The sequence below is a fragment of the Photinus pyralis genome, unplaced genomic scaffold (genome assembly GCF_008802855.1).
Source record: "Photinus pyralis isolate 1611_PpyrPB1 unplaced genomic scaffold, Ppyr1.3 Ppyr1.4_unclustered_Scaffold5777, whole genome shotgun sequence".
Lineage (NCBI taxonomy): Eukaryota > Metazoa > Arthropoda > Insecta > Coleoptera > Lampyridae > Photinus > Photinus pyralis.
The window spans coordinates 31,773-44,128 of record NW_022171832.1 but is presented as its reverse complement, the minus strand read 5'-3'; the positions used below and the strand labels follow the sequence as shown (position 1 = coordinate 44,128).

At 36.9% G+C, this 12,356-nt stretch overlaps 2 protein-coding genes across 4 annotated transcripts; both read right to left on the bottom strand.

The window, feature by feature from the left end:
• Window positions 1-720: 720 nt before the first annotated feature.
• Window positions 721-9,221, bottom strand: LOC116182522. 3 transcript variants are annotated; one of them, XM_031503058.1, is made up of 10 exons: window positions 4,423-4,640; window positions 4,322-4,374; window positions 2,251-4,262; window positions 2,064-2,198; window positions 1,925-2,011; window positions 1,671-1,766; window positions 1,512-1,613; window positions 1,248-1,453; window positions 1,038-1,197; window positions 721-986 (listed from the first exon to the last, which is right to left on the bottom strand). In XM_031503058.1, exons 3-10 carry the CDS (start codon window positions 2,444-2,446, stop codon window positions 880-882), a joined length of 1,089 nt encoding a protein of 362 aa, XP_031358918.1. In that variant the 5' UTR covers window positions 2,447-4,262; window positions 4,322-4,374; window positions 4,423-4,640; the 3' UTR covers window positions 721-879. The 3 variants fall into 3 exon arrangements, with proteins under 3 accessions (XP_031358918.1, XP_031358917.1, XP_031358916.1); XM_031503057.1 differs by having other exon boundaries at window positions 2,251-4,374; XM_031503056.1 differs by lacking the exons at window positions 721-986; window positions 1,038-1,197; window positions 1,248-1,453; ... (2 more) ...; window positions 1,925-2,011; window positions 2,064-2,198 and adding an exon at window positions 6,873-9,221 and having other exon boundaries at window positions 2,445-4,374; window positions 4,423-4,604.
• Window positions 9,171-10,205, bottom strand: LOC116182521 (golgin subfamily A member 6-like protein 22). Its single transcript, XM_031503054.1, has one exon. It carries the CDS (start codon window positions 10,203-10,205, stop codon window positions 9,171-9,173), a length of 1,035 nt encoding a protein of 344 aa, XP_031358914.1.
• Between the last annotated feature and the right edge of the window lie 2,151 nt (window positions 10,206-12,356).

Genomic DNA, 12,356 nt, shown 5'->3' with positions numbered 1-12,356 from the left:
CATTTACGTTACATGTAATACAAAACGCCGGTTTCAGACACGCGCATTTGAGCCATCCCAGAGATGTACAGAGACGTTCCTGACACCTTAATGAAACGTGGTTTGTATCGTCTCCGAGACTTACCTGACACATCTATGCCACATTACTCGACACATGCATGGGACCTCTCTGATACTTTGCTGAGTCATACATGGCGCACCAAGTGACGCATGAATGAGACACCTTTGAATCATCTATTTTATGTCTCAGCCACTTCACGGAAATGCTATTGGTACATCACTAAGCCCGTGAATGAGACATCTCGGATACTTGGATGAGGTGTTAAAGACAGGCCATAGACGCATGAATGAGACATCTTTGAATAATTTTCCGTACCTACCTAATTTTTTTGATTCTATTACCATGATTACGTACTAGCTACGCCAGCTTTTAGAAACGTTTTTTTTCTAATGATGAAATATTAATAAAAGACGAATTCGAATAAAATAAGCTATCAGTGTTATATAACACAGTGTTTTAGAGTTTAATGGACTCCCCTAACATCTAAAATGGGCATCGTTCTTTAAGTACCTATACAATATACCTAGATATCTTAATAGATATAAAGTATATGTGTATAATGACATGTTTCTGGTATAAGTATAAATGAACTGACGAGATATCTACGATAAATACCTGAAGTAAGGGTTTACTAACTACCTCAATTAGAACGTCACGCAAAAAGTAAATAATTTATTACAAAGAACTATTTATGTATGAGCACACTTATTAAACAAGGAAATTCTTATTTTACGGGATATAATTAAAAAACTAAGATACCAATATGGTAAAATAAAAACAAAAAAGCAACATTTATTATTATTACATTTATTAGGCTGCTAATTTCTTTCCCTGGTTTCTCTTAATCTAGCTTGACGAAACCAATCATTTATAATGGTAATTATTTCGTGCTCTTGGATGCTGTTATACATACGTTGTTCAGCAGCTGTTAACATAGGCATCGGATAGTAATAAAAATATTAAACAAATATCTTACCTATTATCCTGTTCATAAATTTTAAATTTGATAATTTAAAATTCCCCCTAAGGCCATGCCAGGAGCAGCTTACTGCTAATTTATTGGTGAATACTTTCCGAAGCATGTTAACTAGGGCGTCTTTTGCATTTTTGCCGCCAATGGTTTGTAAGTATGAGGTCTAAAATAAAAGAATGAAAACCTTAGTGTTGAGTAAATTATACAACTCACAAATTTATGTGAAAACTCCCCTTCCTCAGCCACAATGTTTTCCAAGGTGCTTAATTCCTCTAGCGTATTTAATGGGAGCTTTGTCTGAACCTCCTCTGTGTTTATTGATATAATGTTTGTTTGGTTTTGATTGTTCAATTGTTCCAATCTGGATTCCAGAGATTTTATCTGCACGAATATTTTTTTCATGTTTGTATGAATATTGTCTGAAGCATAATATAAATTATTTTTATAACTTTTTTCTATTTGTAAATATTCACATACCAAAATCGTGTCTGTGATCGCAAGTATGTATTAGTTCCTGCAACGTGGAATTTCCAAAATCGAGCACTATGGAATTGTCTAGTGGACGTATCTGGTCTGCACCTTGAATAATCCTACCATTAGTTTCAAGAAGTGTAATCATTATCATAATGACAATACCTTCATTAGATTCAATGATGCTGCCTGTATTTGATGCCATCGGTACATTTTGTCCATGTTCTTGCGATGATGATAGCAAGTTTTCATTATTATTAACTGAAATAATTTAGTATAAATTTTTGGAGATTCTCAACTCTTAGTAACGGTTCTTTGTTAAATTGATACGTTAATGTGATAACGGGTTAAGTACAAAAATCTCTAAAGTAAGTTGACTTCTGCTTAGTACGTTTTAAAAAGTCGCACAAAGAGCTTACCGTTATTCGTAGAAGATTGGCGTGTGTTTTCTCGCTTAGAGAAACGTGGCGAAGATCTCCTTTTCTTAAGAGTTGGAGGTGGACTATCTAAAATGGACGATTTAACGTTAATGTAAGTAATCACAAAATTTTGACGAACCTTTAGTAGACTCTTCATCGTCAGTAGACGTTGATTTAGTTACACTGGTCTTTTTTCTTTTCCCCCTTCCAGTTTCGACCTCTTCACTTGATGTGTAATCTGTTCCAGCATGCTTTCGTGCAGCTTCCAGCGTATCTATAATGAGCGTAATAACTAAAACATGTAAGCAATATCTGACAAAATTTACCATAAAACTTCTCAACTCTAACTTTATAATTCCCCCATGTGTCAGAGGGTTCTATCCCCTTAACCATTAACGCTGTGGGATTCAGCGATTTTGGCCACTTGCAATATTTCATGTCCTCGTTTAACCATGAGGATGGAATTTCGGAGAAAGATTCGTTTTCTTCGAAATACACCACTGCGAATTTTTTTAAAGACATAATTTTCTTCCTATAGATAGTATAGAAATGGTGTGATTAAGTGTTAGTAAGTAGAGTATAGGTACATTTATACAGTGGTTAATAAAATGTACAACATAATTTTACAATTGGTAATTAATGCAAATATGGCATAACAACATATCCATCTAAATATTTAAGGCACATACATTTATTTTTTATATCAGAAAATGGTATTTCAAAAGTGTCTTCCATCACATCTGCTACATACAAAATGCCTAAACTTTCTGATTTACATGGAACAGAAAAAAAAGATGTATTAGTTTTGTATGTGTTCACGGTGAAACATAAGACATTAGTTTTCTGAGATATTTTCAAAATATTTACAACTCTCCCGTCATAAAGGATACAATAACTATTTGGTGCAGTCGTAGTTAGGGTGAACGACTCAAACTCTGCTTTGTAAATTACATTAAGCTTGGAATGTAAAATAGGATACTTTTGTAAAACATTTCTGTTGTGATTCTTTTCCTCTATAATTCTGTTGCATATTTGTTCAAGGGGTCTACCCGATATGTGGAGCTTTCTTTTTAAGTTATATAAGTAATTCTCAAATTTAAAACCACTGAAATTTTCTAACTGTCCCAATCTCTTTACATCTTGCGCTAAATGTATCAAATTATGTACATTATATGATAGATAATGTAATCCATACATATTTCCATATTTTCGTACAAAATATAGAAGCAAGTTATGTGCATAATCTATCAAGTCAGTATCAGAATTACCATCACACAATATTCTAATAGCTACACTTAAACACATAAAGTGTCTATAGGTTTTCACAGACAATATATTATTCATTACAATTGGCCCCGTATACAGCAGAAATTGTCGAAACTCTGTCGCCTTCCAACGATCAATTTCATTTAAACTCCTTGGCTGTCGTGCAAATTCTAGAGTAATATAGGCTCTCATCGATATTAGTTTACTGGAAGCTTCTTCCAATTTATTTGGCTTCAATCTGATATTTAATTTTCCTTTCACCCAAAACTGAAGCAGACGTTTCATAACACCCAGGCAAACTAAATGCATATAATCCAGTCCCACTTGTGATACCATTCCTATGGGTAATTTTTCCAATGCTGTCGTTTCTCTATGGTGTTCGGGGTGAATTCTGTTTTTAAATGATGCATCAGTTCTCTCACTTGAACTTGTCTCGGTAAACACAACCCTATTTTCAATGAATTCGCCTTGTTGAATACATTTGGGACAACCAAAATAGCCTGTATGGTTTTTTATACCACATACGTACGCCTTGGCTGGAGCATCACATACAATAGCGTGCAGTTTTACCACAATGGTTTTATGATCTAAAATTATACCCGACTGTAGAATGGTATTGGTTTCGTCTACAAATTTTTTAAAAAATTGGTTTACGTCATCTGGTTTCGTATTTCCTTCAAAAATTCCTATAGGGAATGGGGTTGTGTAGAATTCACTAGAAAGGATAGCACATAGTATAGGCCAAAATTGAATAGCTGAACTCTTTGACAGTGGTAGCCCATCTATGTTTATAAGTAGATTCACTTCAGTAGGGTATTGGTTTTTAGGGTAGTGTTTCACGATAGAGTCTTTCAATTGCTCATACACTCCAAAGTGTGCGTAACGACCTGAACTAAATGTTTCGATAAAATTGGCTGAGTTTCTGGGTGTACTCAATAATGTTCTGGAATCGTTTGGTAAATCACAGTGACCATTCCTTCTTAGCAAAGCCAGCAAATCATTCACTGCAGTTCTGGGTATTTGTGAATACTTGATAACCCATGTTCTCAGATCTTCTTGTAAACCACTAGAACTATCATATGTGTTAGTTTCAATATCTTTTACATAAACACTGAATGTTTCCGAGTTTACCGAATTAGCCTGGGAATGAGCAGCTGGCAAACTAGTGCCTGTACTATGTTCACCTAAAGCAGGAAGTTTTGATGTTTTTTGTCATGTAAATTATTGCTAACCTATTGATGATGCAGAACCCAACCAAGTAGCGGTATCGCAGCCCTGGTCTATAACGTAATTGTCCACCGGAATTGGAGATGTTTTCTCCATTATATGGTTTGGAGTTGGGACTGAAACAGTGGCACGCGAACAAATGGCTGTGTTAGGATTCATCTCTCTTTCCACTAGTCTCCATTTTTGTCTATCGGATAGATCACAAAATGGCTTCCTTTTCTTGCTCATGACTAGAGCCCGGAATTGTAAGCGCAATCAAACAGTGAAATAAGTATGCAAATAAGCACGTAAAATGTAAGAAATAAGCACCAAAATAAGTATATTAAACAAAAAATTTATTTAAAAGTATTTTTACTTAATGCTTAATTATTTAATTTATTGCTTTATTGCAATACACAATGAAGGTCATTCTCAAATTTTCCTGAGTAAAACTTCTTCGCCGATCTGTAAAAAATGTTTTATACATTGAAAATGTCCGTTCAACGTCACATGACGTCACAAGTGCATGTGAAAAACACCACAACTCTTCGTCCGTGTATTCCTCTTCAAACATGACGTCATCACCAGAAAGTTTTTTCAAAATTTGACGCAGTGTATTGTAGCCGGAATTTTTCAGTAACACGTTGCAGAGTTTGTCGTATGCAAATTTGACTACACCATGCGTTTCCTTTGATAAAGAAGTTGAAATTTCCTCGACCAACGAAAGTGAATGTTCTAAAGAATTATTTCGTGCTTCCAATTGAGTAATAGCATCAGGTATTTTGGAAAAGTGAGTGTGAATGTACTGAATCTTCTCTTGAATACCTTTTTTAGAAAAGCATTCTTGTGCTGTTCCAATGCTGGCAGCGTCTTCTGCATTTAGAGCACTAAAAACTTCTTTGACTTCGCTGAAATGTTCAGCGTAGTACGATACAGCTTGCAACCATGATCCCCATCGAGTCAAAACGGGTTGAGGTGGTAAAGGTATATTTGGAGCCAGTTCATGAAATTTTTGAACTCGAATCGGTGATTTTATGAACACCTTTTTAACACACGAAACGAGGAGATCAACATCTTTATAGTGGGTCCTAATTGTTTCCGCGACACGATGTAATCCGTGGGCAAGACATGTCACGTGAACTAACTTAGGGTAGAGCACTTTTAAACCAGACCCTGCTTTAACAATATATGGAGCAGCATCGCTAAGGAACAACAGTACATTGTCGTACCGTATGCCTTCTGGCCACAAAAGTGTCAGGGAGTCATTAAAGAATTTTGCCACAGTTGAATGATTCACACGATCCAGTATTTGTATGTTAAGAAGATAAGATTTGCTACCTGCTTTCAAACCTCCTACTACAGCACTACATACACACTGTCCCGCCGCATCGGTGGTTTCGTCAATTGAAATCCAAATATTTTCATATTTCATTTGGTCCCTAATCTCACAAATTACATCGTGAAAGCACTGTTGCAAATATCTTTTGCGCAATGTAGATTCGTCAGGCACTTTTTTGTTTGTGTACTTCTCCAAAAATTGTCTAAATTGCAGGTTATTCAATTTCCACAGCGGAATGTCGGAACTCACTAACGCCAAACACAAGTCTTTAAAAAATGGATCACTTGAACTCGATTGTTCACCTACACTGCTTGTAATTAGTTGCTGAGTTAACTTCGATTTATTCTTAACCCTCTCTTTATGACGCGATGTATTAATATGTTGCACCACGTCGTATTTTTTCTTCGCAGAAACACCCTTTTCACACATTATACAAAATAAAACTTTGCCGTCTTCGCTGAAAATATTATTTCCAAACTCTTTTACGTACTTGCTCAACAAAGAAGAATGAGAATTTCGTACAGGAGGCATTTTTAACAAATAACAGGACGTAAATTCGCAAGGAAAGTAGAATCTGTACTGAAGTATTAACACTAGAAACAAACCGAGGTAATATAATACGTCGTATCACAATGCAAGAAATAGTACCTGCCTAAGTAGGCTTTTCTTAGAATTCTGTGAATGGATGAGTCAACAAACAAGTACCGGATTTCTGTTAAGCTTAGCTCGTTATGTATTGGAGGTAGGAATTATGATTTATTGTAGGTACAAAGTAACTAATGCCGACCAGCAAATAAGGAAGAGTTTAAACTTGAAATAAAAAGGTTCTTTAAGCGTGGGAAGATTGTCACATTCATTCCGAAATTTTAAAAATAAAATCATCAAACTTCCACTTTACTACAACCCTTCGGGTAAACATATTATAAGCAACACCTTTTTGTACGAAATAAGCATTTTTAATAAAGAATCCTAAAATAAGCGTTCTAGTTCCTAATAAGCATTTATAAGCACTATCAAGCATAGTTTAATCAGTTTATTGAGGCATATTTGACAAAGTGTGGCATTTCTGCTTACTTATAAAGGTGTAGAAAAAAAAGTGCATTTTGCTTAGTAATCCGGGCTCTACTCATGACGTACCTTTTTACTTAGACCTTCGAAAACACAAAAGAATATGGCAACCTCAGTATAAGATGCATTCCCAGCATAGATGCAAAATAAGTACCTCATGTGAAGTCAACTCAATTATGAATGTTATACCAATTAAGTTAAATTTTCACCAACAATATTGTGGTACACTTATAGTTTGTATAGAAACCAATTCCTTTTGATGAGTCCTTTCCTTAGAATACCATGACGGGTAAATCGTGTGTTAATTATTAAAAAAAATGCGCTAAAAACGGGCATCGTGCCCATATTGCTTTTTGCGGCATTTATCTCGGAATTTACTATGCAGCCTACGCTACAAAAAAACAGTGATCCATAGTTACGAGTCAATTAGATTATCAAAAATATTTTCTCTCTATCAAAAGACGTAGATTTTCATGTAGATTTCTAAAATGCGATAAAATATGGGGTGTTCTATTCAAAATAAAAAAATTGCTATCGACATCCGGTATAACCGGAAATGTAACGATCACGATAATATTTTCCTTCAATAAATTATGAAAAATTATATTGGTAGCAACTTTTCAGATTCATATTGTCAATGAGAGCTTGAATACTTTTAGGCAACGGTTTGCGTGAAACAGATACATACCCCTAGAGATCTTGAACAACACTTTGTTTTCAATTCCAAATTGCTTAAGTAATGTTTAACATTATAAATTAAACTAAATCCTTTTCTAGTTTATACATTGTGTGATTGTATAGAATCAAAATTGTATTGTAGAAACGGCAATTTTGTTTCCTTATACCAACCCTAGGCTAAACGGAATTTTGAAATTAAGAAATTTCTCCCTTTACCACAATAAGTTTTAAAAAAACCTAAATACGTATTTCGACCACTAAGTGGTCATCATCAGTAGGGTAAAAATTCACTGGATATTGATCGCGAGAAGTACGCTCATCAGGATAATAATTCCGTGACCCGTAAGGACAAATGCGAAAAAACAGTTCAGCGCCAAAATCTACAGTAAACTGTTTACAGTTACAGGGAGAAATTTCTTAATTTCAATATTTTTAACCCACACGTTCCATTGATTGTGTAAACGGAATTTGTCTGAAATTTCGCTAATTTATTGCCGGTGATTACATATTCACACAAATATTAAGATTTTATAGTAATTCGCCTGTCCATCTATCTAATGTGCATCAAAATCGAAAAACTTGCATTTATCTTTGCTTATATAATTTCAATCTTAATTAAATACACAAACAAAAATAGATAGATTAGGTACGTACTTACCTATAGTGATGCCTTCAAACCAACCGGATTCCGGAAATGTACCTAATCACGAACACAAATCAAAATTAACAATCACGAGGACGCGCACGAAATCAATGAATGAACGACCCTTAAAACGAAAACGAATATCCACCCTAGAACCGGTTAAGCACACTTTTCGATCCGCTAAACAGGTACCTTAAGTAAACAAGATTCAATTCAAAGAATTTACAAAGTTGTTGACTTTGTACTCGCACGGCGATTATAATATTTCGTGGCCTACTGAAAAAAAAAACGAATAAACCCCAAAAATTATATTTAATTCATACTATACCTATCTAAAAATCGTATTTATTAAAAATTAGTTCAGCTATGGTATTTTAACAGATATATCTAAGTTAGTAATATGAAATAAATTTGTCTGTTATGATTCGGTTCGAAATTCATATCTCATCAACGACCCGCTTCGGTAATAATTAAGTTCTTGATGTACAAAACCTACTGATTGTAGATTTTAGTGGTTTTTACGTAAGGCATTGGCATTATCCATTAAATTAATCCGCATTTAAATAAATGACATTTGGCATGTGACCCACTTTATGAATGTTTTGTGTACCCAACTGAAAATTCAAATTGTCCGCAATCATTATATGAATCACCCGTTATATTACTACTACACGTACGTGTGTCGCGTTGAGAAGTTACATATATTTTACAGCACCTCTTATTGAAACATCTACGTTAGATACATGATATATTTCTGACACGTCTTTGTTTAATCCCGGTGATTCGGCTTGTACCTCGTAGAGACATAGCATTTGAGCTTTAGTTGTGACATCTCAGAGACCGTATTGATACAGCTCTGGGAGCTAGATGACACGTTTTTCAGATACCTCTGTTTAGTCCCAGCGATATGGCATACAAGTCCCACTGAGATGTTTGTATTGAGCACTAGGCGAACTATCCCTGGGGCATTGAAAATGTGACATCTCAGACACATGCGATATTAAGGATTCAAAAACATCTAATATACGTCTCATCGACACATCTCATCAGAGCTTTAGTTGCAACATCTCGGAGATCTTATTGAAACATTTGTGTTTGCTGGGATATTGTTTGATGAAATCCTCTTTGAAATCCTCCCACGATTTCCATTTGTTTCGGTTTAAGTCGGCCCATGCCTTGGCGTTGCCTTCCACCATTCCTTTGGCATAAGCCAGCTTGTTATCTTCATTGGGCTCGAAATTACGGAGGTAGTTCTCCAAGCTCTCTACGAAACTTATCGGGTGTACGGTTTGAATATTCCCGTCGAATTTTTTCGGTTTCTGGTGAAGCAGGTGATCCGCTTTATAAATTATAGATGTGGGGTTGATGGGGCGAGGTTTCTTTTGATTTTCTTCCCACTGGGTCTTCAGCTCCCCAACTCCGGTTTCACACTCGCGTATTTTTTCTTGTTGTGTCTCCAGCAACTCTTCTACCTCTGCGTGGTTTCTGACCAGTTTTTCTTCAAGGACGATTTGTATTTCTTGCTGTTGACGACCAAATTCCGTTTCTACTGCCTTTAACTTGCCATTGGTTTCTTGTATGCTTCTCTTGATATCGCTTTGGACTCGTTCTTCTAACTTCTTTTCCTCTTCTTTGACTTCATACTTCAATTCTTCCACCATCATTTTTGTTTGGTATTGGAGCTCCTGCCTGTTTCTTTCCATTCGCTGTTCTAACCCTCCAATTAAACTGTGGGTCTCTCTCTGGGTTTCTTCCAGTTTCCTTTCCATGCTGTGTTGTCCCGCTTCCATCTTTTTCTGGTCCTCTTGCATTTTCTTCTGGCCCTCTTGCAACGCGCCTTCCACTTTCTTCTGGCCTTCTTGCATTTTCTTCTGGCCCTCTTCCTGTACTTGGATCAGCATCGCTATCATGTTGGTGATCCGGTCCATCTCCTCTTTCCTGCCACTGAGTTCCGTCTTCTTTGTTTCTTTTTTTTCTTCATGGCTCACTTCAGGTGGTGGTTGTTCACCGCTACCCCCTCCACTTGGGTTCACTTGTTCTTCTTGGCTCCCGAACAAATCTTGACTTTCCTGTGAAAACATCTTGTCAGCAAGGTTCGTTGGTTGCTTCTGTTTCTTATATCCTAACCTTCCTATTTTTTGGGACCCAAAAGAAAAATTCTACCGCTATGGTCGTTGATTTAACAAAAAACACCGCCCTTTCGTCTACTCCAATCAAAATTTACAAACCCCTAACAAAGAAATGGCAATACAAAAAACAAACAAACAAAATCCCTTCTCAATGTTACGCCTATGATTTTTTTCTCGCGATCTTATCCTTGACTCGACAAAATTCCTTCCGTCTCTCCTTTCACGCAACCTTGACCTGGTCTCGTCGACTTCCGTTCGTGAAAACGCTTACAAAAAATAACAACTTCCAAACAAATGCACACAAAAAAAATTTATCTCGGGGTGGTTTAGTGGACTTCGAGCCCCTACGTTGCTAGGCGACAATTGCTACGGGGGTTCCTTCTGGCCTTGAAAATTACCATCGGTTCCGCCCGGCAAGGCAAACCGTCCTCTTCTTAGGCTGCTCAATCGATAAAAATAAATGCTCCGGCTAACTCAAATCGGTGGGCTTTTAACTCTTTTGAAACTGCGTAACAAACCTTAACCTGCCGCCTACCAGTCTCCTGCCTCAACTCCTACTCCTCCCTTTCCTTCCCCTCGTTCTTCGTTAAAGACAGGCACATTGAAACCAAATAGATAATATATTGAAATGAGATTAGCGATACAAACAATTTACAGGGATCTAGCAGTTCTTCTCTTCTACTTGTAAAAACACTAGCTTAACAATGACAACTACTAACTAAAAAATCCTAACAGGTGAAACTAATTTACTCAAGGGGTGGCCATCCTCTACAGTTTGAAAATTGCAACAACAGGTAATCGTTTTTAATCCAGCATGGGCTGGGACTTATTTAAATAAACACAAAAATTTATCCTACTCTTTGGTAATCGTTCATTGGACTTTAATAAACAATCAACTCAAAATTTTTTTACGATAGCTTAATTACCAAAAAGTGGAATTTTACAGAATGTTACAAATTTAATTAGACTAACCTTTACAACATTTGTACAGCCGATCTTGTGAACTGCTCTTTCCTCTGGTACAGGGTGGATGTGATGAAACCTGACACTTAGGTCTCTGTGACTTCCTAGGGGTGGCTTGAATTTAACACACGGAAACAAAAATCCACGGTGCCTATCCTTCCTCGGAACGAAAGCAAAGTTTAGCGTTTGAACGAAACTTAGTCCCGGAAATCCTTCGCGTGGCGAGTGGGAGACGGCTAGTTGCCAAAGTTTCTACACAGCACAGTGTATTTAATTTTATTTTATTAGTTTATTAGCTTTGACCGCCTGCGGAATACAGATTTTTGAGTTAGCGGTACGGCAGAACACAAACTTTTATGATCACTATCCGACGGTAAACCGCGATGATTCAAAGTATTATTTCACCAGCTCTTCTTGGGGCAAATATCTCTCCGAAACGCAGCGCTCCTTCGACAAATGACCTTACGGCACTAGTAGGAAATTCCAACTGCGGGGGATCCCGAAATTCTGCGCCTTGAGGACTAGGGCAGCACTTTGAATTATGTATCCTCGAGAAAACACAACGTATCCTAACGCGATTCACTGCATCCAAAATAATGGGGTGAAGCTCAAAGGTTCGCCAAAATATCACCGGATTGAAACTTGGGTCTTCTTCGCCAAAAAATCAACGCGCAAAGAAAATAACACTTCGAACGGGTGCAAAAAGCACGCAACTGGGAGCAACCGAAATAAGCCGGTGGCTCAAACCGCCAAGTGTACCAAAACTATCGCTCAAGGTACGTGTTGACCGCTTGAAATACTAACCGCGAGTCTCCTTCTAAAACGCGATCACTCAAAGTACGTGTTGACCCCTCGACGTACTAACGCGAGTCTCTTCTAAAACGCAATCACTCAAAGTACGTGTTGACCCCTCGACGTACTAACCGCGAGTCTCTTCTAAAACGCGATCACTCAAGGTACGTGTTGACCCCTCGACGTACTAAACCGCGAGTCTCTTCTAAAAACGATCCCCTTCTTCAGAATTGAAATGAAAAAACCACACCCAAATTACCATAAAACAAAAATGGCTCCCGCTAGAAATTCTCCCATTGGTTCAGATAAATAAGACTTAACCCACTCTAACTTCGTCATTAACCTCAA